Source organism: Echiichthys vipera, assembly GCF_963691815.1.
Source record: "Echiichthys vipera genome assembly, chromosome: 21".
Classification (NCBI taxonomy): domain Eukaryota; kingdom Metazoa; phylum Chordata; class Actinopteri; order Perciformes; family Trachinidae; genus Echiichthys; species Echiichthys vipera.
This window is the reverse complement of record NC_139846.1, coordinates 13,603,541-13,630,199: the sequence shown is the minus strand read 5'-3', so window position 1 is coordinate 13,630,199 and position 26,659 is coordinate 13,603,541. Positions and strand designations below refer to the sequence as shown.

Genomic DNA, 26,659 nt, shown 5'->3' with positions numbered 1-26,659 from the left:
GGTTTTCAGTATTTTTGGGTTGTTTATTGTAAAATAGATAAAAGGGTAGACTTCTCTGTAGACTTTATACATCAAAACATCTTTCTTTTTTTCACTCGGTCTTTTTTAATTTACCTTTGCCTTTTCCATTCCTCCTCTTCCTCCTCCTCCTCATCTGTGCGTCTATAGATAATGAGCAGCTCGCCCGTTCAGGCACCAACTGTCTAGAGAATGTGGTCATCCTGAATGGAGAGAAGTTCTCCCTGGAGACCTGGGACAAGACATGCAACTGCATGCTGGACATCTTCAAGACCACCATCCCACACGCGTGAGCTGCCGCACTGAATACAAAACCAGCTTCTCTGCAGAGTCACAAAACAAGCCATTTAGATGTAAATCAACATTTAGCCAGATTATATAAATGGGGACATTAGTTACTAAATGAGAGTGGTACATGGAAAGGCAAACCAAACAGATCAAGTCAAGTCAAGTTTATTTATATCGCCCAATTCAACAGCAGTGCATCACATTCAAAAAAAATTGATAGAAAGACACACATATGAAATTACATTAAAATCAAATTAATAAGAAATCGAGAGAGGTTAAAATAGAGTACAAGCAGTTAAAATGATTTAAGGAAAGGCAGCTGCCTTATAAAGGAAAGGATATCAAAAATCAACAATGACGTTAACAAAATTTAGATTTGAAGTTGAATTTTTTAGCCTGGAAGCTTTTAGTCATTTGTCATTTTGTCTGAGGATTAGTGTGATTTACTGAGTGAAGTGTTGTTCAGGCTGTTAACGTGGAGACCAGCAGGAGCAGAGGGAGAACAGTTGACAACACAGAGCCTGACAGACAAACAACTGGTAAGGAAATCCAGTATTTTTCTGTTCTGCATGTGAATGTATCACTATTTGTTCATATTTTAAAGTTTATTTCCGTATCATTTCTTTTTTTATTCATCATTTATGTACATCTACTGTGTTTACATGATTTAAAGTACTGTGTATATATGCATAGATCTTGCAGTAACTCAGCCCTCTTTCCTCTCAGGACTCCATATCCCAGAAGTCAGTGGATATTCTGTCCCGCTCTGACGACCAGCATTCCATCAGCAGTGCTGATCGGGTTGCTATGGAGAACCGTCGGCAGAGTCAACACAGCTCAGCCTCAGGCATGTGTGAGGACGGCTCCAGGAGCAGGACCCCAATAAGTAAGCCTGTCTCTTTACTCACAAACTGACTGCTAGTGTGCGTGCGTGTGTGTTCTGATGGAAGTCTCTCTCTCTGTTCCACAGAGGTCCAGGAGCAGCGCTTATTCACAGCTTTGCTGATAAAGTGTGTCGTGCAGCTGGAGCTGATCCAGACCATCGATAACATCGTGTTTTTTCCTGCCACCAGTAGAAAGGAAGATGCTGAGAACTTTGCTGCCGCTCAGGTACAAACACTTGTGTTTCTCTGAGGTAGAAACAGCTCACTTGTTATTGCTTTTGTTTAGAGGTTTTAAACGCTAACTCTTCTATATTTCTGTGCTAAGCGATTATGGCTGTCACGTGTTTGTCTTTTTGAAGCGGGATGCCTCATATGCAGCAGATGTCCCAGTGGAGTCCCAGAACCAGGGCATGTATCGCTACCTGACCTCAGAACAGCTCTTCAAGCTGCTGGACTGCCTGCTGGAGTCGCATGGCTTCGCCAAGGCTTTCAACTCCAACAACGAGCAGAGGACTTTACTGTGGAAAGCAGGTAGGGCAAGAAATATTTGGGGCTGATAATCATAATGATAATTATTATAATAATAATAACAATGGTCATCATTATAGGTGACGTTGACTGTTGCATCTGCGTGTTTGTGTTCAAGGTTTCAAAGGAAAGTCAAAGCCCAACCTGTTGAAGCAGGAGACCAGCAGCCTGGCGTGCGGCCTGCGCATTCTGTTCCGGATGTACACCGACGAGAGTCGCCAAGACGCCTGGGAGGAGGTCCAGAGACGACTGCTCAAGTAAGGACAGGGATGCCCACTACATCAGCACTGCAACTGCTGATCCTTCAGTGGTAGTGGATGTTATCAGGGGATCTGAGAATTATCTTGACTCTGGTACATCCAGGGATATTTACTATGATTTCTAAGCTGATGAAACATGTCTCAAATTAACATTCATCATCATCATCATCTACTACTACTACTACATAAGCAGATGTAGAAAACCTCTACTGTTAAACTACTGATCTCTGTCATGGTATGATGCTGTGTGCACAGAGTACACTTCTTCTGCGTGATTAAACATGAAGTGACAGTTGGAACATTACATTAACATGTGCTTAAGCCAGAATTTGTGCTCTCAGTGGCAGAATTCACAAACTACTTGGATGTTTTGTTGTTACGGAAACACGATGAACATGACGTCTTTCTGCAAAAACTCTAGCTCAGTTCTTTTTATTAGTTGTGTGCATAAGATAGACGGATAAGGACATTTTTTGGTCTGATTATGTTTATGATTACAGTTCAATCTGAGAATAAATGAGAATAAGACAATGAGTTGAATAGTACTGAAAGTCTTGAGTGCCCTTTGTAGTTATTTAAAATGCTCCAGGCTCCTTTTAATATCAGTCTTGCAGAATCAATTGGCACCAAATCGGGGATGTTGATGCCAATGCGTCATTTAAATGTTAATAACGACTGATATTCATCTGTTCGCTCCACCCCTGGTCTGGGAATAAAGAAAACCACACTTCTCCGGGCACAGACATCAGTAGCCTCTTCAGAGGAAAAAGAAATCAAAAGACACTGACCCTGAGAGGACAGGAGGTTGTTTGATGTCACTATCATGCGCGCACAGCCCGGCAGTTCTTTGTAACGGATGCCTAACGCCGTGTAGTTCCAAAGGAATCGTTCATTGTTCAGTCAGTACTGCTGCATCTTCATTCAGCACCTCACAAACAGCCGTCATCCCCCCTTTCTCTCCCAGCCTCACTTGTTCAATTGACGATGATATCCAAGATAAAGCAGAATCATCATCGGCTGCCTCTTCTGCTTACATTTATCATTAGAGAAAAGATGCGAAAGAGGATGGTGCCTGCATGTGCAAGTGGCTAATTCATGGAGATGCGGTTATGTGACACCACGCCTGTATTTATGTTCCTTCCTTCTTTCTCAGACAAATTACACACATAAACACACAAACAGATGCTTGTTACTAGGCTATGTACAGCACACATGCAAGCTTGATTAGTGCAGGGTGCAAAGCAGATTTTGGAGACGATAATGGCACAGAGATTGAAGTGTCAGTGCAGGCAGGGGAAGAAGAGAGGGGAAGAGAGAGGGAGGTTAATGATACAGCCTTACTTTGCTTTTCCCTTATTTGCCTGACACCATAGATGTAAGAAGTCATACTTTGTATTTGGGGTTTTTACTAGAACATGTTTACATGCTTTAATGTTCAAAACACACATTATCTTTATCATACTGTCTTTCTAAATATACGTGTATTCACCCTCTTTCTGAAACGCACCATTTTCATCATCCACCATAAATCTTTACACGTTACAGTTATGACTGAAAATGACAACAGAAATGAACACGTTTGCCTATTTTACATATATCTGCAAAGTAAATCAACTTCTAGTTATCAACTCTGTCATTCTTTGTTGATATTGCAACATTTATTCGGTGTATAGCTGTGACATTACAACCGTACAGAAGTCCTGCTGGCTCCTTTAAAGTCACAGTTACTGAATACAGGCTTGAATGTTTTGATACTTTCACAATTCTATTTAGCACCTTGACCTGCTTTATAATTAAAAAGAAAAGTAGTGTGATGAAACTCTTACTTTTCACAATATGGAACCTTTAAACTGTAAAGAAGTGTGTAAGTGTGAAGTGTATAATTGTTCTCCAAACAGCATCAATCAGTGGCTTTAATAAGCAGTTACAGAGCAAAACTTCATAATCACCCTCCTGAACAACACCGCTCCAAGAGTCTTCTTTTCTTTAGCTATATCCTGTATTTTCTTTCTGTTTATTTGTTTTCTCAACGTGTACATATATGTGTCTGAAATGTTTCTTTCTCTGTCTGTGTGATGCAGTGTATGCAGTGAGGCTGTTGCATACTTCTTGGCTCTGACCTCAGAAAGCCACAGAGAGGCCTGGACCAACCTGCTGCTGCTCTTCCTCACCAAGGTGCTAAAGATCAGTGATGAAAGGGTAAGGAGCCGAAACACCTAATGATGCCTTTCCTGACACATACTGTACAAGATAGTTTACAACTAGGTCTGATATCCTAAAATAACAGATGGTGCTCGTATTATCACACTTCAGGCAAAAAATATCATCTATTTTTAAAGCTTTAAATTTGTTGTTAAACTGTTATCTCTAACTATGTGCATGGTGTCCTGCCATACTATTTTATTACATGGCTTTGTTAAGTGTTCAAATGTTCCAATGTTGTGCCAAACGATTTATTTTTTTACTAAGTAGCTGTGTAATAAACATGAAAATGTATTCATCATTGCGAATTAAACCCCCTGAGTGTTCTAATTTGCAATAATGACCCGCTCGCTCTAGATTATCCCAGACACCTGGCTGACTAATCGCAAAAAAGTTTTCTTGCGGCCATGGTATACATGTAGTTTAACAACAAAGTGGGAATAAGAAGTGTTTTTTATCCTATGTAGCTCCAAAACATGGGTGTCTCCATCTTTGTCTCACTCTCTCTCTCTGTCTCTCTCTGTGTCTCTCTCTCTCTCTCTCTCTGTGTCTCTCTCTCTCTCTCTGTCTTTGTCTCACCCCACAGTTCAAGGCGCATGCGTCCAAATACTACCCTCTGCTGTGCGAGATTATGCAGTTCGACCTGATCCCCGAGCTACGGGCCGTTCTAAGAAAGTTTTACCTGCGCATCGGCCTTGTGTTTCACATCGCACAGCTACCCGAGCCCGAACCAGAACCTCAGCCGCTACACGTTGAGCAAGAGGCAGACACGGAGGTGGGGGAGGAGGCCGGGGAGGAGGCCCAGTGATGCTGCACCACGAACGGCCTGGAACACAGAGCTCTACTGAGGCTTCCACCTCAGATCTGTGCGACTGCGCTGTGGCTCTGCGTCACCTCAGGGCCCTCTACGCGGTTTACGTCTGACTCAAACAGTTGATTATCAATCGGCTATTTGCTACCACCCACCCACACCCTTAACCCTGTCACCGCACACACACAAACACAAACACAAACACACACACACACACACACACGCCTATAGACACAAACAGCCCAGACAAAGTACTTGATATCACAATAAAAACAGTAATGTTTTGTACAAGGTGTAGCAATGCCTCCACTGGATAAAACTACTGATTAAACGCTGACAGTTATCTCTGATCTGCTCAGAAGGAATATATTTCAACAAATGTGTGCTTCTTACTGTATATTTAAAAAGTAAAGAACGGATGGTTTCAACAACATGCAAAAAGACATTTGTCACACATTGATAGTAATGATCTCTCCGTCTGCACCGCAGATGGCTAACATTAGTATTGGTAGCCTCTTGGATGAAACTAGTTGTACAGATCTGCCGCTATGTAATATAATCTTATAACACTAGATTTGATTTATTTTTGTTTATTTTTTCTTTTCCTCCTCTGGATTTGCTGCACTTGATCTCTTTTTGAATGCACTGGAGATTTTACTTTTGTGATAATTTATTTGACTGTACCATCTCCTGCAGATTGTCCTCTACAGTAAGATTTGTAATTGAACATGACCATGGCAAGTGAAGGGTTAAATTATTCCATTTTATATGTTCTTAGGTTTTTATCAGAGATGTATGATAATTGGGCTTCTGAAACTGGAAGATTAGAGAGCAACCTGATGCGAGCTGCTTTTGAGTCACTAGTCTGTTTTCATGCTTGAGTTTAGTTTTCACTCTTGTGTACAAAATCAAAAGTTAATAATATATTTAATGTTTTTTTTTCTTTGGTTTAGGGGAAAGGTGTATGTATAGAGAAAATGACACGTTAGCTGTGCTTTAAGTATGAATGGGATGCATTCCTGCTCATGGATGTAGAAAACAAAATGTATATGATACAGCAATGTAAAGTTTTCTATGTTGCAAAAAAAGAGTATGTACAACTTTCTGTACAATACATCATCTGGCATTCTAATCAGGTTCTAGGTCAATAAAGTTTTTGAACTTGGCTGATTTGAAATGCTGAATCACTGACTTCTAAGTGACAGAACTGCTAGCTGTATATTTTTCTCCATTAATGATCAGCCAGGACAAGATTAAAATAACATTTTATTATAAAATAAATTCTCCAGTGTATATTTCTAACAAAAATAACTACATTAACACGTACATATGTTTATGGTACATTCACATTCAGGTAAAAAGTGCACTTTTCTTGTGTAAGATGACTCTTGGCTAAACTAAGACTAACTAGACTCTGGTCTCTAAGACACTTTTGAAACTAATCTAACAAACACCCACAATTAACATGTTGGTCTGTAGAAATGACTCACGCAGCAACGATGTTCTTTCTCAGGAGAGCCATCCAAAATAAAAGTGGAACTGGCAAAGCACTACTCCAGCTATGTGACGCGATGTGACAGCCAGGGTGGTGTATCCATCCTTCTGTTTGGCCTCTCCCTACAGCCGGACTGTTTTACAGTATCCGAAGTACCGGGCCGCAGCCAGGCCTCTGTGGCGATGGTCTCCATGGAGACAGGCCTCTCCAGGGCAGATCGCAGAGACAAGACATCCACTTCATCACCAGACGGCCCCTCTGGAAATAACATAGGCTTATCGTAACATATTTCTTCAGGCAATCGGAAAACAAAGGATGCTTAAAATTCGGCCTATGCATCTTTTTTTTCCCCCATCACACTTACTCAAATATTGAGCTGAAATTGTTTTTGATTGATCTAAAGCAGAGGTTTCAAAGTGTGAGGCGGGCATCAAAACTGTTTCAGGGGAGGCTCAGTGAATGGAAGTGAAAACAATAGTTATCAATAGAATATCTCAGAATAGTCTAAATGTGTGCCATTTTGTTAAGGAGATGGTTAAAACTCAGGGAAACAGTACTTTAGGAGAATTGAACTGTTTTTCCTTCCAACTTTCCCAGAGTCAGAAACTAATAAATGCCTTAGGGCAAACAATTCTTATGTATTTGGTGTAGTCTGAAGTTATGTCAACCAGCAATATTGTTCTATAATGGCTCAATTGATGAGTGTCTATGGGATCGAATAACATAATGAGGATCCCATAGGGTCCGTGAATCGAGGGAAAACATGGCACTTAACCCCTGTTCTAAACAATAGTTAACATCTGTCTCATCTACGTTGGAAAGAATAAAAAGACAAAGCTTTAGTAGGATACTGAAGCCTGTGTCAGGAATCTGGCAAAAAGTAAATCTAGAGTTGACTAAAAGGCCATCTAAAATATGGAGTTACATGCACTTTATTGAAGTGATGCGTGAAACATAAGATGGGACCCAAAGAGATGTTAAGGCATCACTGCTATTAGCATGCAGTTTATTTCAATACTTATAAAGTCTTTCCTCTCACCTGATCTGCTGTTGTGATCACCAGTGCCGTGTTTAGTGACGTGTTGCTGGTTGTGGGTCCGGACTTTAGATTCAAGGTTCAAACTAGTCTCGGACTGTAAAGACTGAGCCTCTGGCTGGATGCTACGGCCCGTCTGATCCACGGATACAGCCACTTCCTGTTCAAAAGAAGCCCGAAGGAAGAGGCTGACTATAAATTCTCATCTGTTTAATGTTGTAAAATCAGAAAACTAATGGGACTTCTAGTAATACAGTATTGAAAGCATCAGCCCCGGTGCAGTAGTGACTCAGATCATAGTGACCCGAAGCAAACAAAATAATACAATTACTGCTCTGCACCATACATCATAGCCATGTCTCCTCCGTGGGGCTGTCCTCTCCTGGCGCTCTGCTGAGGGCTGACGGGGTCTCCGCTGATAAACCCACTCTTCGCATGCATCACCACTGTAAACATCTGCCAAAGCCATTCATCATTACACACAAACCTTTACATCTGGATATCTCAGATATGCGGAAAATGGAAATAATGAAATCAGTCCATTCAGCAAAACTTTTTACTGGAAGGGGTTCAGATGGAAAAGGGTAAGAGACAAAAATGCCTCCTGTCCTGCACCAGGCTTTTTATACAATTTCTCTACTGCCCCATCCCCAGGGGCTGGCACTGTGTTATCTCCACCCTGCAGCTGGCATGTGCACCATGCACCCAGCTCTGGCACCAGCTGCAACACAGAGATGGGAGCTGGCAGGTGCCACAATTACCCTGGCACATAGACACAGAGCTAAATGATCATGGCGCAGAGGCTTTTGTAGTGTGGTATTGTTAGCGTGTATGTAGCTGACCTCCCATGCCATGTCACCTTTATGGAAAATGTCTGGAGCCTTAGAAAAAGGAAAAATCCCAAAGCATATTATGTCCTCACTGATGTAAACAGGGAAAGTCTTTACACATAAGAATGTTTAGCAAGGCTGACCAATAAAAGTAGTCTCAGATGGCAATATGGAGTCTCTGTTGTGTCCAGGTTTGTTCATCTGAGAGAAGAAACACAGGCAGTGCACCAATGAAACGAAATAGAAATGAAAGCCCTAAATAAAATTATCTTCTATAAAATAAGTCCAAAATATGTCATAATAAAAATGCATTTTTATAATGTGATGACCACTCACAGATCGATGGGTTCTCAGTTGTTGGTCCAAAGAATCTGTAGCGAAACACAGAACAATGAAATAAAGAGCACAACAGTTTGAGGAGAAATGTAAGTGTGTGCGTCTGCTCTCTGACCATGCTCTCCCTCTCTCTTCATAAGCCTAATTTTGCGTTGTTGTTCACGGAGAAGTGCCTTCTGTTGGATGTCCAGACTTTGTCCGTCGGCGGGGGGGTCAGGGTTCATGTGACAGACCTCCTCACGAGATGCTGTGTCTGACAAATAGAGGACAGGTATTGACCATATCTGTCCTACAGTCGCATTCAAGTGGCTTCCTTTGATTGATGCAGCAATAACAATAATCAAGAATAAGAAAGATAAGGTCAGCTCGTCTCCTCACTGTCTCCCTCTCCCTCCACTCTCTAAAACAACAACCTGGCTGTGACTCAGCAGCTCCGCAGCCTGGCTTCATCCTTCCCACTACAGCCTATCAAGGTTGGACTTTCAAATGTAAGGTTGGCATGAATCTGTCATTTATATCTGGAAGTTTGATTTAGCCAATTTGTCACAGTCTAACATTTCATTCTTATTTTTTGGTTGTTTTAAAAGCTGGAGCTCTGACTGTCTTTCAGACCTCTGCATTAACTCGGTCCGGGAAGCCATCCAAAGCTATTTCCTTGGTCACTTGCATTACTGTATATTCCCTGTTTTCTCTGCCAAACTGCCTGTCACTGATGGACGCCTCCCATGACCTCAGGAGATTAAAGTTTCAGTGTGGCTAGAGGGAGACAGAGGACTGATGAGGCTCTGGAAAGTCTAAACCATCTGGCAATGACCAGTGTACTCATATCAACACCAATGGCCAAGATGATTAGAGGAGGGGTTTTCAATCACTTTTGGAAAAATTAGTTGTTTCAGAGTACAGAAGAAAAGGTTTTAGTTCAATGGGATAATCGAAGGTCATCTAGAGGGCACATTCTTTTCTCAGAGTGACCGAAGGGGGATCTGATCAGTAAGTACAAGCATTGCTCTATAAAATGAAAACCAGTGTCCAATCAGTCAAAGTGTCACTACCTCTGTATTTAAGCTGGTTGAACTCCCTGATATTAACACGTGCAGCACCAGAGGAGGGGCTCCTGGTTGATGGCTGGACTGCTTGCTTGTGTATTGATTCAAAGGCATCTGCTCTGGGTTGTCTTCTGGGTCTGAGCAAAGGAGGAAAAACACACTTTAAACAGGGCAATTATCTCTAATAACACACAGATGTCTTTCTGACAATGTCCCAATAGTTCACTATCTCCGGTGATTTTCAGTTGTGCACAGTGACGACAGCGTGTAGTTCCACTCGATACTAGGCCCCCGTGGATGGATTCAATGAGGGCACCTGTAGCACCAGCTTTGTGTGTGTGTTAAATATTTACATGCTTTTATGAGGCCTAAAGCACGGGGCTTTCTGTGTAAGCAGCTTTGACTGGAACCAATGAAAAGCTGTGAAACTGGCACCAGTTCAAAGGCATTTCTCTGATGATTTGCAGTAAACTTATTTGAAAATATGCAGAGACTTTACAAGTAGCTTGTAAGACATTCCTGCCCTTTCGGGAGTGGAATTTACTCACATACTATGTCACACATGTTTTTCAGGGTGGTTTGAGGTCATACGATGCCACATGTCCTGTTTTTCGCTGTGGATCCCTATTGAATCCCGTACTGCAGGCGCCGACGCTGATCTTGCAAGGTGAAGATTTCCCTTTGGGATCATACTGTTACATTACTGCACTAATGGGTCCCTGAAACACATCTGAATGGAGATTAGAAGATAGCCAATTTGACCTGGGTCACTTTCATTAACTCAGAGCACAAGAAAGCCTCCTTAAATACAAATCATTATTGCCATTTAACAAGACGGAATGAGCCTTGTGTCTTCACCTTAATGCGCTTGGGGGTATATTGGGTGAAATTGGACCTGAAGGAGAAGGTCTAGTAGGTTTTCTAAATTGCTAATTTTTAGCTCGGAAGAAAGTAATAAAATCCTATTAATTCTGGGCACGGTATACCGACGCAAATTACCCTTGCTGTTCAGGGGTTTTGACTGTAATACCTGTTGGTGGGGATGTAGTGACTCTCTTGTCTATCTGTCCAGTCCAGCTGACCCTCCAGTTGTTTCTGCTCATTTCTCAGATACCTACGGAGGGCTGACAGCTCTCTCATCACTTCCTGTTGACCATCTGAAGCGTGCAGAGGGTACAAGGAGCAACGGAGACAAGAATGGGAACAACACATTTTTAAGAGTCAATTTATGATTTACAAGCAGGTAGCCATTAGATTTTTTTTTTAGAGGTAGTTGCATACAGAGAACTCGAGACAGTGTTACCTTGTAGCAGGGGTATTTTCACTGTGTCTGGTCGGGAGTGTGGTGCTGAGACAGAGCGCTCCTGTTGTGGAAATTGTGGGCACGTTCACATTTTTAAATTAACTTTTTTTGTTTTATTAAACCAATGACAATATTTGCATTGTTAACTTCTTGACTTACAGTCCTGGCAGTGTGTTGACTCACAACAGACGAAGGTCGGCATGCCACAAGATTTGTGTGCTTCTTCTGCAAGGTCGGGATGGGAGGAGACGGCTCTCTCTGCAAATTTACGAGCAGAGTCACATTAGTTGACAAAGATGCTCACTAAAACTGAAAGCTACAGTGCCAATTTCTTTTCAGGCTTAGTGTACCTCATAACTCAGCTGTGCCTTTTCCTCCTCTTTGTCCCTGGTGCTCTTAGGTAACTTCATCTCAATCTTTTCTTCCTGTCTCACCCTCTTATCCTCCTCCTGTGGTTGTATTTTAGGTTCACGGATCCAATCTTGGTTTTCGAGCCTTTGCTGTAGAAAGAAAACAGTTTGTCATTGGCAAGCCCAGTGAAAGCCCTAACTGTCAGAAAGGAGGAATGATGAAGTGATCTTCATCAAAGAGATGAACTCACCTTAATCTTATTTTGCTTGCTTTGCTCCTCTTCATATTCCTGCTGTATGCGAGCCATTTGCTCTGCCAACCTCTTCTCTTCTTTCTCAACCTCAATCCTCATTCGTTCTGTCTCCTCTATCTGCTTTTGCTTGTTTAGCTCTATCTGTTGGTCATGACAATGTACATCTTCTTTAAAGCACTCAGGAGCACTGAAGTATTTAGAAACGATAAAAAAGTATTCCAAAATAGTTTTTTTAAAGAAGACACATGCCTTCATTAACATCCAAGCACCCCTGCATACACTGAAGGCTTTGACCCAGGACCTACCTGTTGCTTCAGGTCTTCTTTGTATCTGTCCTGCTTTTGGAGCTGCTGTGGAGTTGGCTGCTCATTGAAACCTGCAAGGACAAATGAAACAGACAGTAATCCATCTGTAAAAAAGAGCATTTTGTACATGTGCATACACAAAGGAACAGTACACTTAAATACTGAGAGAAAGTACCTGACAGTTGATGGGACAGAGGAGCCCCGGCTTTATCTCTGGGAGTGTGTTCATTTCCTATTAAAAAGCTTTGTCTCTGTCCACTATTCCTGGACACAGGATTCCTATATGACTCCTCGTTGGTCCTGTGCATTTGATTCAGATCACCTTAGGGCATGGAAACATTTTAAGTACAACGCTGTTTCCAAAAGAGATGAGATGCTGTGTAAAATATACATAAAAACAAATGCAATGATTTGCAAATCACTGAAATCCCATATTTAACTGAAAATAAAATCTCGTTTTAAAACAGTTGGGAAAGGGTCATGTTTACCACTCTGAATAAAAGGTTGTACCTTAAACATGCTGCATTAGTATTTATTATGATATATCCATCGTACACGTTGCTCAGGTTTAGCAGACCTTGTTAAAAGAGAAAGTTAAAGCCAACTTACTAACAAGGTTGCCTTTTGGGTCTTTAATTGGAGCGCCTCCTCCACTTCTCCCCCAGGGATCGTATGCCATCATCTCGGCCTCTATCTTGGCATCATATCGCTCCCTCTCTTCTTTCTCTCTTTTTTTGCGCTCCTCTCTTTCTTTGATCTGGTCACAAGAAAGGCAGAATGTTTCATAAGTTGATGCACTGTCTGGGAATAATTCAATGGAGCACAAGTCTGCTAGTCTTGCTACAATAAATTTCTTTGCCCATGGGGAAATGCTAACTCCCCTAGGTCTCTAACTGTCAAAGTATTTTGCTTGTTTCTAATATGAAATAAAGGTCCGGGTTTCCTTATGGAGGAAGCAGCCTGTTACACCAGTCATTAGCATGTCAGTGTGACAGTCAGCATGTCAGACAGTACTGCTTTCTCCTACTCAAACCCCTAAAATATCCAACTAGCAGCTAATAAAACTGGAAGTTGGGCACAAAAACGATCCGCCAACAAGTTGGTTATTATATATAAAAACATGAGGTCTGCTCAAGGCGTTCAGATGACATCTTGTAGATCTGATGATGTACCTGCTGTCTGAGTGCTTCTTGGTAGCTCAGTGCACTCTCTCTCCGCTTGGACTTGTCTGCAGGAAGCTCTCCAATACCCAGAGGAGTCACTCGATTAGTTGCTCTAGAAGCGGGCAGACAGAGTTACATGAGGTACTGACAGACAGTTATCGTGCAGTGAGGGCCCTCTACTGGAGGGAACACAAAAAGTCTCATGACCATGTACTAAATTAAACGCTTTTACACTCTGCAAATTGATTTTTGGTGTAAATAATAAAGGTTGCACACATTTTAAAATAGTTTTACATCGTGTACACTAAAATGTTTCATCTGGATAAATAAACTACTGTTGCAAAAACGTACTCAGTGTAGCCACTGGGTCTGAGAGGAGATGGTCTTTGAGGAGGACTGGGAAAATTCCCATCCTGTTGCACCCCTCCAGGCAGATCGTCTAATAAAGGAAATACACAAACATAAGATAATACATGCAAACAGATTTAATACTTTCAATAACTATCGGCTGCACACAATCTGCCAGATTTTTCCACCAACATTAAAATGTTTGTGAGCCAAAATTTGGCTGCAACATTAAAATGGAAAAAAAATAAATGTAACCACACACAGCAGTTGGATGAAGTGAGATCCATCTGGATCTGCTGAACTCATAACCAAAAAACGTAATAAAATCAGTTCTGCTGTAAAATCAGATTCATGAATTCCAACGCCAAGTCCTCTTGGCCACTGATATGGCGATAAAGTGGCTCCATAATAAATAGTAATGGTTATCTACAGAGAGTTTATTTTAGCTGATCCTCAAAGCAATTTCAGTCAAAAACAACTGGACTGGTTGTTTGTCTAGGAAGACGTTTCACCTCTCATCCAAGAGGCTTCATCAGTTTATGTACGCATCTGACCAGGCCAGTCCCAGCCTGGTCAGATGCGTACATGAACTGATGATTGAATGCTGATGCTGATGTGAATCACTCCCATCGAAGGTGAAATTGGCAGACACCACGATACTTATGTATTGTTTTAGGTGTGTTATGCTTTTCCTACCTCCAGGCAGCCACTGGTTTCCATTCATTTCCATGAGATATGAAAATTAACTTGAAGAGAGTTGAAACATTTCTAAGGATGCAGTAAATGATCCATAACAGTGAACATCATCATGCTTTTATACACAATGATTAAATGTTCATACCATAGTGAAACTAATGTAAACCAGTAACTGTTGGATATGTGGTAAAAAATACAATTCAAAAATGCAAAAACATTACAGCCAAACAGGGTTCACATTAATGCAGAGTATAGCCCACACAAGGTGTTTTCAAACAAATCCCCCCTTAGTTTACTTGCTTAGTTTCACTGAATTACTGGATGACTATGGGGTCAGGATTATATTATTTGATCCCATTTACACTCAACCATTGAGCAAAGCTAGCCTGATATTGCTGTTTGACATATACATCTATTCCAAATACATAAAAAGGCCTTCTTTAGTTTCTGACTCTGTGAAAGTGAGATAAATAGTAAAAATCCCCCCAACTACTTCATCTCTGAACTATCTCCAATGAGCCTCCCCTGAAACTGTGCAGAGACCCCTGGGAGGCCACCTCCCACTTTGAAAACCTCTGGCCTAGATGGTTTCTAGTAAAAGGCAAAGAGAGAAACAACAAGAACATGGTGGAAATACTCTACTTTGATTGCCAGGATTCCTGGTTCCATAGTAGTAATAAGCTGCATCATATGGAGTCTTGTAATTATTAGTCACAGCTGGAGGAACAGGAGGAGGACCAACAGCAACCCTGGAAAAACAAAATCACAGAACAAAAGTAGAGACAAAAGTGTTAATACCTGATTAATTCTGAAATTTTTTTTTTTTATTGTTCAGAATTTGATAGAATATCTGCTGTGGCTATACCACTGCTGTACTTGCATGTTTTTTTCAATAACCAAGGCACTTCAACAAAAACCTTTATTTTGTGGAAAAAAAACTGAACAGTAACCATTGTGTTGGAAGAGAATATTTAAACACTGTTTTCTTCGGGCCACAGGATTAAAAAATGAATAGTAAAGTGTAGAGGCCACAGCTTTGAATGACTTTAGCACACTTGCGCCCACAGGACATCACTAGTTTCTCACACTGCTCTGGTTTGATCTTGGTCCATTCTTCTTGCAGTCTCTTCCACAGTTAAGTAACTGTAGTGGGTTTCTTAGCCTAAGATCTAAACCCCTTAGAGAATCTCTGGAAAATCCTTGGCAACAAAGTAATGTCTTCAAAGCAAGGGCTTCTACACTTCTCATTCATTTTTTAATCCTATAGCCCTGAGAAAACATTGTTTAAATCTTCTCTTCTGACACAATGGTTACTGTTCTCTAATTTTGCTCACTGTTTTCTTCACAAAAGCAGTGAGCAAACATGTTAGTACAGCAGTGGTATAGCCACAGGGGATATTCTATCAAATTCTAAACAATAAAAAACAACAATATTTCAGAATAGATCCAGTGTTAATACTTTGTTCTCTAATTTTGATCTCCAGTATATACGATCACAAAGCAACAGTTAGCTACCTCTGGTTGGCCACCTCTCCTAGAATGTTTGAGAAGTCCCTGTGGTAATCCTCATTAAAATAGTCCAGAGAGGGGGCACCTTGTGCTGCTCCTTTTCCAGACCCAGGCACTGTATTCCCTGGGGGGCCTCTCTGTTCTGTGTCCTCAGGGAAAGCTCGTCTCCAGCTGCCATATTGCTGATTTACACCCCCAAACTGCTTAATTCGATCTGGCTAGAAGAGGTGATTCATCGCACAAAGAGATCCATCATAATAAATCAGGCAACAAATATTGAGCAAACCTCAAGTTAAAGTGTTGCTCAAGGCGCCACATCGAAACAATATAATTATCATCTATTATGGTGATCAATGGTTTTTGACATGTGTGAGGTGATTATCGTGATGGTTTTTCTACAATACTTCATCCAGATACAACAACACATGCAGGACTGATGTATCTGCTGAATGAGCTTCAGACAATCACATCATGTAATGTTTGTTTCTAAAAACTGCATCAGTTTTAGCCTGTTCTTGCCATTCTGCTCTACCTGTTTCTCAGGGTCTGAGGCTCCAGTGGCAGCAACCCTCAGCTCAAGTCTCTTCTCCCTGAAAACAAAGTGCACAAATCATCCCATCCTTTGTTTTTTTGTTGACTCACAGGGATGTGCACGCTGAAACAACTCTAATGAAAATATTGCTTTAGAGAATAATTACTCACCTGATCCTGTTTCTCTGCTGTTCAGAAATCTGTTTCAGCAGCTCTTGCCTATAACGTTCTTTCCTCATCTGAGAGGCTGTCAGCTCTTCTGTATCTCCTGCAGTCAACAGAACCACAAACATGCAAATGCTCTCACCTATGGGCCTGTGAATGTTCTCATTTGTCCAGGTCATCGTTATCCCCAAAGCAATTTCAGTCAAAAATTGGATGAGAGTTGAAACGTGTTCCTAGACAAATAACTAAGTCCAGTTGCTTTTGACTGAAATTGCTTTGGGGACTCTCGCCTATGATACTGAAAAAGGAATTCAAGTGACACATTTCCTCAATAATCCCACAATAAATTTCCAAAAGCATCATGCAATAAGAAAGGTATTTACCAATCATTAGTCCAGTAGCAAACTCTGGTTTATCTTTGCTGGTAGCAGGGCTAGATCTTGCAGCCATCCTCATGCTGTCTGGCATTTGCAGACTATTAAACAGAGATGCACAAAAAGAACCAAGCACTCCACAAGAACCATCCAATTACTGATATAAGGGTAACAGCGCAGCAATCAGTCCCTGTCTAAGCCACACCCAGCTACCCATTTACATCATTCACTGCCTCATGGTTTGCCCGCAGAGCTTTCTGGTCTCAGAGACAGGGGGTGAAGCCTCATTTTCCAATCAATCCAGCTCCTCTAATAGAACTACGTTGAGTAATTGTTTGCCTGGAGCTGGGCCAAGGCTCACCCTCCATCAACGCTTCACATGTTAACATCTTACTGAGAGTGGCTCCATGGCGTAAACGGAAACAGTGTGTACGAGTATGGCGGCAACGATCTATACCTGCCTTGTGTTACGGTAGTAAGATTAGTTTTATCGATTTGAGAAAACTTATGTGACTTTCCATGATGATGTTATTTTTTATCCAGCTCTGCATGTGACTAATGCTGCTATCTAGGATAATTATTTTGCATCATTACAAATCTCATGGCTGCAGTCAACCAGCACTGCACATAGAAATTAATCTTGCTTACTTCCAAACCCCTTCATTGTTGTTCTGATCATATACACCAGGGGCCTCTACTTCCTTTATGTCCCGAGGAGCTCTGCCAGAGAGACAGAACAAGGGAAGAAATATTATACTGTCATACCTGCTTTTCTATCTATAGCATATATGTAACAGACAAAGATAGCTCCAAATGATACAACAAGAAAATAGCTACACCTTGTGACAGCTTTACGCTCTCTGGTCCTCCTCTTCTCTTTGTACTCTGGCTCCGGAGTGTGTCTGTCTTGTCGCCTCATGTGTTTGAAATCCAACTCTTTCTCTTTGTCTGTTATATACTCCTCCTCAGAACTAGAGGGCTCTTTTGGTCTATGGAGTTGCCAACGCCTTCGTCTTCTACGGCCTGGACCTAAATTCCCTTTGCTTTTTCCATTATCCACTGCGTCAGTCAGAGTGGCAGCATCTCTCCTGGATGCAGGATGCTCCATGGGAGGAGGTTGTATGTTTGTATTGATGTTTAGGATTGGCAAAGGAGAAGTTGGAGAAGAAATGCACACAGCATCTGAAGCGTGCATCTGTCCAGGTTGAAATCAGTCAATCAATCAATTATACTTCATGCATCCCTGGGTGCTTTAAAAGTTGTACATCACATAACAAAAAAACTATTCTGCATTCTATTTAAATGAAAGCAGAATTTCCATTATTTTGCAAAAAAAAAAAACATTACCTTTGAGGTGACTGGAGGTGCTCCCCTCTTTAACCTTCCAACATGAGCTTTTTCTTGAAGGAAGAGGTTATATTCTTTATTTCTTTCCACTCTTAGCTTTTCCTGTGAAACAAATTACAGATAGAGCTATATATTTTCATTGCTGTGTAATATATCATGCATACCTTACATTGGGCATTATATATTTGCATAAGACAGCCTTACATATGAGAATCTTGCCATGCATTAGCTACAGTATTGTAAGACACTGTAATATCTTACATATCTAAACTTAGTGACCCAGGTGGGACTTGAACCCACAATCGCCAGCTCCGGAGGCTGATGCCTTATCCATTAGGCCACTAGGCCTCTATGTCATGGCTTTATACCTTCATACAACTTGTCCTTAGATAGTCTTAGTAAGCAAGCACTTGACAATGATACCAGTTGCCATGCAACACAAAGCACTGTGCAATCAACAGTTCACTGCACTGCAGTAAATCAACTCCATTAGTGCTGTTGGAGCAAGTTACATCATTCCAGGGTGAAGAAGTCTCACTTTGATGACCATAGAGAGTTACCCGCCTCCACACACAAATATACATGCGCAAAAATCCACTCACTGAAGTACCTACTCTGGAACAAAGAAACACACAGACACACCTGAATCGATATCTTGTCATCAATAGGCAGAGAGAGACCTTGGGGTTGTGGACATGGTTCATTATTTTTCAGACCCTTTTTCTGGAGAAAGAACGTGAATACAAATGACAGGATGGTTAGGCAACAAGTGAAACATGTCTTAATGATAATTTTGAAGTACGTCATCAGACCTTGGCAGCATAATGTTTGTAGTCCAGTTGAAGCTCCTGCTGGAGTTTCTTCTTCCTCCTTTCATAGTCATTTCCCAGCAGCAAACTTAAGCCCAAATCTGGAAAGTATCAAATATATAACACATTAAGTGTGTGACATAAACCTGTAGTACTACTACTCAAAGAATGTTATCTGTTCAAGTATCAGATATTTGCACAATACCTCTGTCTGGATTAGATGATATTCTTTTTGCTGTTGATGCTGGAGGCATGTCCGCACGGTGCTGTTAATATTATTATGTTAAAACATTTGTTATAGTTGCTCTTCAAAACAAGGTAGTAATCTTCGGAGCACTGATATTTCACATACCTCGATAGTTTGCAAGTGTGAATGGTGTATCACACTTCAGTCATGATCAATCTTTGGGTTTTTCCTCTTCATGCTCCTCGACAAACGTCCCATCTTTCATCCATTACTTACTATGTGCAACACAGTTCAACTGAAACACGCATAATTTAAAAAAATAATATTATTATAATATTATTCAGATGTATATCACTTTTCTTCACAGACCTAGAGTGGACACACATTATTGTCTAGATTGTTAGCAAGGCGCAAAGCATCATTCCGTTGCTATAGGCAACCATGACACACAAGGTCCTCCTGGGAGAGGCTAACAACCTAACAACAAACGCCAGAAATCAAGTACCAATTAACTTTACGTAGTGGGCTTTTGTTGTGAAGAATTGTTTAATTAAATGTACATTAGCTGCAGTTTTTATCGCTTCGCCAAACGCCTCATTCCTCTTTAAAAGTAAACTGCTAAAGAACTGAAAACAAAAACCTTCACGAGGGAACCTCCGCCGCTAGATGTCACTGCGTCACCGACGGTTAGTCATGAGGCTTCCCAGGACTAAACCATCAAAAACATTGTCAGAGGGGTGATTGTACTTGAATATAAGTGATAGACACGGTATAAATCGCTTCACGTGGAAGATTATTTCTATCTATATGATTTAGTTTTAATGATAAAAATGGCATGTGCCATACAAAGCTATGAATACATAATTGTGCAACATTACGATAAATGTCCCCTGCGATTTCACTTTTGCGTATTGGTATTATCCACTGTCATGGCTCCCTGAGAAAGCAGTGTCTTCCAGGGACTCAACCATTCGTTCTAGCAGAGGGGGGGGATTATACTTTGATATGAGTGATAGATTCGATGAAAATCGCTATAGGTGGAATATCATCGCTATCTATATGGTTCATTTTTTATGTGAATAAATTCAATATACCATACAAACTAATCAATCTGTAATTGTGTAACATTACGATAAATGTCCCCTGCGATTGCACCTTTGTATTTTGGTGTCACTCACTGTCATGGCTCCCTCTGCAAATGAACATTTGGCCCAGTGACGGTATCAAAAATCTCCGGAGAAATATAAACATTTCTTTCGCGTTCTTGAGCAGAAATAGGGGGTTTTAACGACTCTTTTTTTTTGTTTTTGCTTGGATAATTTAATCATGGCGGGGAGCAGCACGCCTCAGAAAACATGGGAGCTAACCAACAGCATGCAGGAAGTTCAGAGCATTGACGAAATTTACAAATATGACAAAAAGCAACAACAAGAAATTCTCGCTGCGAAGCCATGGACAAAGGAGTAAGTATCGTTAGGCAATAAAATACTAATATGGTATTTTGTTTAAGTGATTCTTGAGCTACATTTTCGGTGTCTTGTGTTGTGTTACGGTCATTTGTTGTTGGAGCACCCTTCATGTCTTGGCTACAAACAACTAGCATTGGCTTGTTTGTCAGCTACATCTAACTACAGTGTGTTTTGTGTATTTTCAAATGTATCTACTCCATAACATGATCCTTAATATACTTCATATTGAATATGCATCTTTCTTTGACTCGTAGTAACCACTATTTCAAGTACTGCAAGATCTCCGCCTTGGCCCTGTTGAAGATGGTCATGCATGCCAGGTCTGGGGGAAACCTGGAGGTGATGGGCCTCATGCTGGGGAAGGTGGACGGTGAAACCATGATCATTATGGACAGCTTTGCCTTGCCCGTGGAGGGCACGGAAACGCGAGTCAACGCTCAGGCTGCAGCATACGAGTACATGGCTGCCTACATTGAAAATGCCAAACAGGTTGGACACTGACTTCCATTAAAGGGCATCTCACAGATTTCATTTTAGAGAGAGGAGGAACCAAACTCTGCATTCACATTGTTCAGAGTTATTTTGATTTATAGTTCATCACTTACCGTAGATGGAATTGATCGCAATCATTTTTATTTAGAGGCTAGGGCAAATTTCATTTAACTGTTAAAGAATATCTACTTGGACTATACATCCACTAGCCCAGCATCACCAAACTAATCGCAAGAACAAATGAATCATGAGGCAGATTCCTCTGGTTTCTAGGTTAGACATATACCCACATGAGTTCTGAAGCTCATACCAAGATGTGATAGTTTCTCACCATAGGATTGGGCAATATGATGCTATATACAGTCAGATTATATAAATATATATGTGTGTCTACCGTTATTACTATGGTAGCTATTGATTTATTGTACTGTTGCAAACAATAAGCAGGGATACTGTATGGTAAAGTTGGAATTAGAGCTTTAGGGGGAACTCATTTACTGGTTTAGTTAAAAAACAAACATTCTTGTTTAGTTATTTTAACCACAGATATTCTTATTTAATTTTTAACAGTACTTTAGAACTACAGTGTATATAAAATGAAATATGACATTAACTCTGCTATGAAAGCAGATTATTAATATCTCACCACTATTTCACCCGTATCATTCATCAACACGGTTATTCATTTATGCAAATAATGGTACAAAACACTGTCTTTTAGCAAGGCTACTACATTGTGGATATGTGTTTTTCTTCTTCAAATGCATCATATTATAATTCTATTGCCTCACTGTCAGTTGTATGAAGTAGCATACCCCCCCCCCTAAAAAAGAACATTACAAAAATATAAATTACACACTGCACTTAATACAGTTCAATTATAACATCTTTTAATACTATTTGTGTTATTTTTATATGTAATGTAATGGTGTATTTAATGGCTTGAATAATAACCTGCATCTGTCTATAATCTTTCAGGTTGGCCGGCTGGAGAATGCTATTGGCTGGTACCACAGTCACCCAGGCTATGGATGCTGGCTCTCCGGCATAGATGTCAGCACTCAGATGCTCAACCAGCAATTTCAGGAGCCTTTTGTGGCCGTTGTGGTAAGACTGAGGAAATAGTAATATGTTTTCTTCCCAAGCCAAATGCTTTGTTAATGTGCTTCCTAATTGCACCCAGTGAAAATGGTATTCAGGAAAGTAAGGTTTTTACTTTCTAAGTATGACAATACAAGGTAATGTGTGTGTAACTGAGAAGGCAGTGAAATTGTTGATGTATGAGTTGTAGGTCTCCATGTACTGATTAATATTTTGATATTGCAACCATATACGCTATTTACACTTCATTTGGTTTAGGAGTGCTTAAATGCCATGGGCATCCTATAATTAAGTGTTTATTTTCGGCACACTGACAGCCATAGTAAAAGGCTCCTGGTGGCCGGTTTTTTGAGTGGTCCCAGGAGGATTGAATGACCCCTGACTTTGCTTTCCTGTTCTACTGTATCTTGCTTCCTACAGATCGACCCCACTCGGACTATTTCTGCAGGGAAAGTCAACCTTGGGGCCTTCAGGACCTACCCAAAGGTAAAGCAAAGACTGTACATGGCTGCGGTTCTCCTGAAACTATAATTATAAAAGTAATAGAATAATTTGCTGTCAATGATTTATGTCCATGTATGTTTTCCTCACATTTTTAGTTTTTACTTTAGGTTTTATTGTTTTATATTTGTTATACTAAATAAACTAGAATTCATGATCTTGTAATTGCCTGTGTGTCTCACTACTTCATTACTTATTAGTCAAATAATTATCAGGTTATAGTACAGAGCTATTTTGTTTGATGTTTTTTCTCAGCATTTCCTCTTTGGATTTTCAGGGTTACAAACCTCCTGATGAGGGACCTTCAGAATACCAAACAATCCCTTTGAACAAGATTGAAGACTTTGGTGTTCACTGTAAACAGTGAGTATTGATATATATCACAGTCTTGGCACTATATTACAGATATTTCTATCAAAACGTATAAAGTAACTGTCGTGTAAAATATATATTTTTAATTTTTTACCTTAATTGAAATACTTTTCTATCGTGTGCTCATGACTGTACGTGGCTTATGTTTGTTTGCTTTTTTGTTTTTTAGGTATTACGCCTTGGAGGTAACTTACTTTAAGTCCTCCCTTGATAGAAAGCTTCTGGAACTCCTTTGGAACAAATATTGGGTCAATACTTTAAGTTCCTCAAGTCTCCTCACGGTATGTAGGCAACTTCTAAAAGCTAAATGTTTCCTAATTGTTTGACATTTTGATTTATGGTTAATTATTACACTATAACTCATTGAGACATGTGGTCACTCGCTTGTGATGTCATGATTTATTGCTGCTTAGTAGCAAAAGTCCCTGTTTATTTAATTTAGTAATAAGGTTAATTTAAACTGTTTAACAAAGGAGATAAGTATACAAGTTGGTCCCAACTCCAGTGATACAGATGCTGTCTTACTTTACCACGGATCCTCTGCTCCCCCCCCCCCCCCCCCCCCCCCCCCCCCACAGTTCATTCCAAGGATTGAAAGCCCCTCATGTGAAATCTATTGTGGATGCAGTCACTCTGTCCCGAGCTTAAATAAACAGTCTAAATAGGCATCAGGCTTATCCAAACAGTTAGCTATTTGGCATTCTGGATGAAGATGAATTGACTAGACGTCAAGAACGAGCTGCTCCTTGGGTGACAGGCTTTGTCAGTTGCTACACTGTCACCCTAGTCAGGGGCCCCTGTGTCATTGTGTTTTAATTACCTTTTCCACTAAAAACACGGCCTCACCTTAAGCAAACCTTTCACTGGCTCCTTTTCATTCACCACAACGCACAAAGTGTTCCTACAGCTTGCTGGACAGATTTGTTGCCATTCTGCACAATTCTTCTTCTTTGTGGGATATCTGTTATTCAGCATTTGTTGGCATATTGCGCATGAGTTGGTTTGTGTGTGTTTGTTGGATGGTCAGAACTCGGACTACACCACAGGCCAGGTGTTTGACCTGTCGGAGAAGCTGGAGCAGTCGGAGGCTCAGCTTGGCAGAGGCAGCTTCATGCTCGGGTTGGACACACATGACAGGAAGTCTGAGGACAAACTGGCCAAAGCAACACGAGATAGGTGAATGTTTTTCTTAGCAATATAAAAGTTTAAGTTAAATGTGAACATCTATTTTTGGGAACTATAGGTATTTTCCATTAGTTACTGTATATTGTAGATCCTAAAAATAAAGTGGTTGGTGGTATTACTTTTGTAAAGTTACTGCATCATATAAAATAATTTCTAACTCAAATGATTTGTTGATAATACATTTGTGTCCTTATGTTAACAATAACCCTAATCCTGTGTAAGATTTTGATGGAATTAGGCACCGGTATTAAGGGAAGTTGGTAATAAAATGTCTGTTTCTTTCCATTTGAATCTTAAAATGTTGTTAAACTTTTAATTTAGGGCTACAATCAACATTATTTTTTGTACTGATTATTATCTAAATTATTTGATAAACAAAATATCTATAAAATGTCAGAAGATAATCAGAAAAGCCCGTCATAGTTTCCAAAGAGACGACTCTAAATGTCTTTTGTCTGTCCAACACCCAAAGAGGTTCTGTTTAAAATGATATAAAACAGAGAATGATAAATCCATTATCAAAGTAGCGGCTGATTAATTGTCTGTCGATCGATTAACTGACTTGGACTTTATTAAACTTATTTCTTGATCTGTAGTCTATTGGGTTTTCAAACCTTCCTAAAAAATATAATATAATAAATATAAACCTGTGGCACTATTACATTTAGAAATGATTAAACGGATTAATTAAATGTTTGTGATTCAAACCAACCAAAGGAGCATCAAAAGCCTAATATTCTTTACTACTATATTAATAGTAGTTTCAGTAATATCTGATACACAGATAGAGACATAGTACCACAAATGACTCCCATACAACGTATTGCTCTTTATAGCCTGATACCAGTCAGTGAAGGTGTTACATCTCTCTATGTTGTGTCCGTCTGAAATAATTGAGCTAATCTTCATTTTTCACTGTGGTTTGTTTTAGCTGCAAGACAACCATAGAGGCCATTCATGGCCTGATGTCTCAAGTGATTAAGGACAAACTCTTCAATCAAATCAACACATCTGGCAATTAAACCTGAACTACGGGCTGATTCGGATTTCACCTGGAAGTCTTTTTTTGTGCACGTCTCGCACTTATCGGTTTATGGTTTGTTTAACTGCTATGGGAAGGATTATCTGTCATTTCTCTTAGGGGGGCTTTTTTTTAAATTTGTTTTATCTTCCTGTCCTAGAAGGAGTTAAGGATTATACAGTAAAGAACTTGTGCAAAAAATAAAACGTAAAATATGCAACTGCTGTATGTGGTGTTTTTCATACTGAACAAAAACATTCATTTATTTCTATTTTATGCAACATGAAGCTAGGATTTTTTTTTTTAAATGAATTGGTGTATAATGTGGACATTTGTCTTCACATATTCAGTCCTAGTTAATAAAACGAGGCACTGCAGCATTGTTTCTTTCATGCTCTTGCTGTTACTAAAACTCCTTTTGCATGTAGCGCCGGTGTTTTTCTGCAACCATGCAACACACAGCCTAACAGCACCAGTCAGTCATTCAAGTGTAGCCTGTCACAGCATTACATAATGGAACAACAATCTCAAGCTTCTGCATAGGCTCAAAGGGAATCGGCTGCCATGTGTGGGATGTCTCTGCGGAGTCACTCCCAGCACAGTTTGGCTCTCGGTGGTACACACTCCGGCAGAGTGGCCAGCTCCTCAGGTTGTTGCGTGGCAGTGATGCAGCGCAGAAACAGAAGCCGCACACACTGGAGTCTATTCACCCAACGTGTCTGCTCTCCATCGGAGCAGACACTCACCAAGTCTGCCCTTTTTTTTTTTTTACAGAACGCTGCTCTGGCCTGGGTTCGTGTCATGTCTTTTTTTATGGTATTGTAATGGTCCGATGTATATTTTTAATGTCAGGTATCGCAGAGGAGAAAATCCCAGTGGAGCAGTGGAGGTGTCTGTTTTTTCTCCTGCGCATGAGCTTTGGCACCAGTTCTTATAATGATTTTCTTTTACCATTATTTGAGCCATGTTCTAAATTGGGGGGTGTTCAGTGTAGCAGTTTAGGAAGAGGAAACTTATTACATTATATTTAATGTAATTTAGGAATTTGAAATAGTAGTTGAATAGGTTTTCTGCACACACTGAATAGCTCATGTTTTTGCCAGATATTTAAATGTATTACATGGATGACTGTCACAGTGCTGAGAAAGTATTTAGAGTATGCACTTTCTAAAATAGTTTCCCCAAATGTTTGGTCTTCCATGGTGATTTAAGAATCAGTGAAACATATTGAACTCGTTGGACATGTAAATATTGTGATTATCACCAGATGGACATTTGCATGCATGACTAAAGGTGGAATAAGAAAATGTATGTAAATTCTAATCAAGTCAAATTGTGGGCAGCCAAGAATCCTTTACCCGTGTATTCTACCTTTTACATTTAGCAGTTTTCTAATTCCAAAGTATGTTGCCCATTAATATTAAATATTACGCAGATTGCAAA

The 26,659-nt window shown here is 40.3% G+C and overlaps 3 protein-coding genes across 4 annotated transcripts in view; 2 read left to right on the top strand and 1 right to left on the bottom strand.

Moving 5' to 3' along the window:
- The window catches only part of arfgef1 (ADP-ribosylation factor guanine nucleotide-exchange factor 1 (brefeldin A-inhibited)), a 49,088-nt gene extending 42,960 nt beyond the window's left edge, over positions 1-6,128 (top strand). For both annotated transcript variants that reach the window (XM_083936103.1, XM_083936102.1), the window contains 8 exons: positions 169-307; positions 773-845; positions 1,033-1,192; positions 1,277-1,416; positions 1,550-1,721; positions 1,837-1,975; positions 4,060-4,177; positions 4,767-6,128. In XM_083936103.1, the coding sequence (XP_083792229.1) occupies positions 169-307; positions 773-845; positions 1,033-1,192; positions 1,277-1,416; positions 1,550-1,721; positions 1,837-1,975; positions 4,060-4,177; positions 4,767-4,988 (1,163 nt within the window). In that variant the 3' untranslated portion in view covers positions 4,989-6,128. The remainder of the gene's footprint in view (positions 1-168; positions 308-772; positions 846-1,032; positions 1,193-1,276; positions 1,417-1,549; positions 1,722-1,836; positions 1,976-4,059; positions 4,178-4,766) is intronic.
- A 422-nt stretch (positions 6,129-6,550) lies between these two features.
- Positions 6,551-19,142, bottom strand: cspp1a (centrosome and spindle pole associated protein 1a; the record flags this gene model as incomplete). The annotated part of the gene is made up of 26 exons (XM_083936082.1): positions 6,551-6,744; positions 7,526-7,682; positions 8,689-8,723; positions 8,804-8,941; positions 9,741-9,871; positions 10,765-10,891; positions 11,038-11,098; positions 11,197-11,295; positions 11,388-11,537; positions 11,639-11,782; positions 11,947-12,017; positions 12,122-12,268; positions 12,556-12,703; positions 13,119-13,221; positions 13,461-13,548; positions 14,796-14,902; positions 15,669-15,880; positions 16,195-16,252; positions 16,365-16,461; positions 16,742-16,833; positions 17,381-17,452; positions 17,572-17,834; positions 18,080-18,181; positions 18,722-18,802; positions 18,892-18,989; positions 19,094-19,142. 26 exons carry the CDS (start codon positions 19,140-19,142, stop codon positions 6,551-6,553), a joined length of 3,024 nt encoding a protein of 1,007 aa, XP_083792208.1.
- A 1,122-nt stretch (positions 19,143-20,264) lies between these two features.
- Positions 20,265-25,436, top strand: cops5 (COP9 signalosome subunit 5). The gene is made up of 8 exons (XM_083936555.1): positions 20,265-20,538; positions 20,799-21,033; positions 22,015-22,143; positions 22,558-22,623; positions 22,916-23,001; positions 23,180-23,291; positions 24,038-24,186; positions 25,127-25,436. Exons 1-8 carry the CDS (start codon positions 20,402-20,404, stop codon positions 25,215-25,217), a joined length of 1,005 nt encoding a protein of 334 aa, XP_083792681.1. The 5' UTR covers positions 20,265-20,401; the 3' UTR covers positions 25,218-25,436.
- Positions 25,437-26,659: the final 1,223 nt, after the last annotated feature.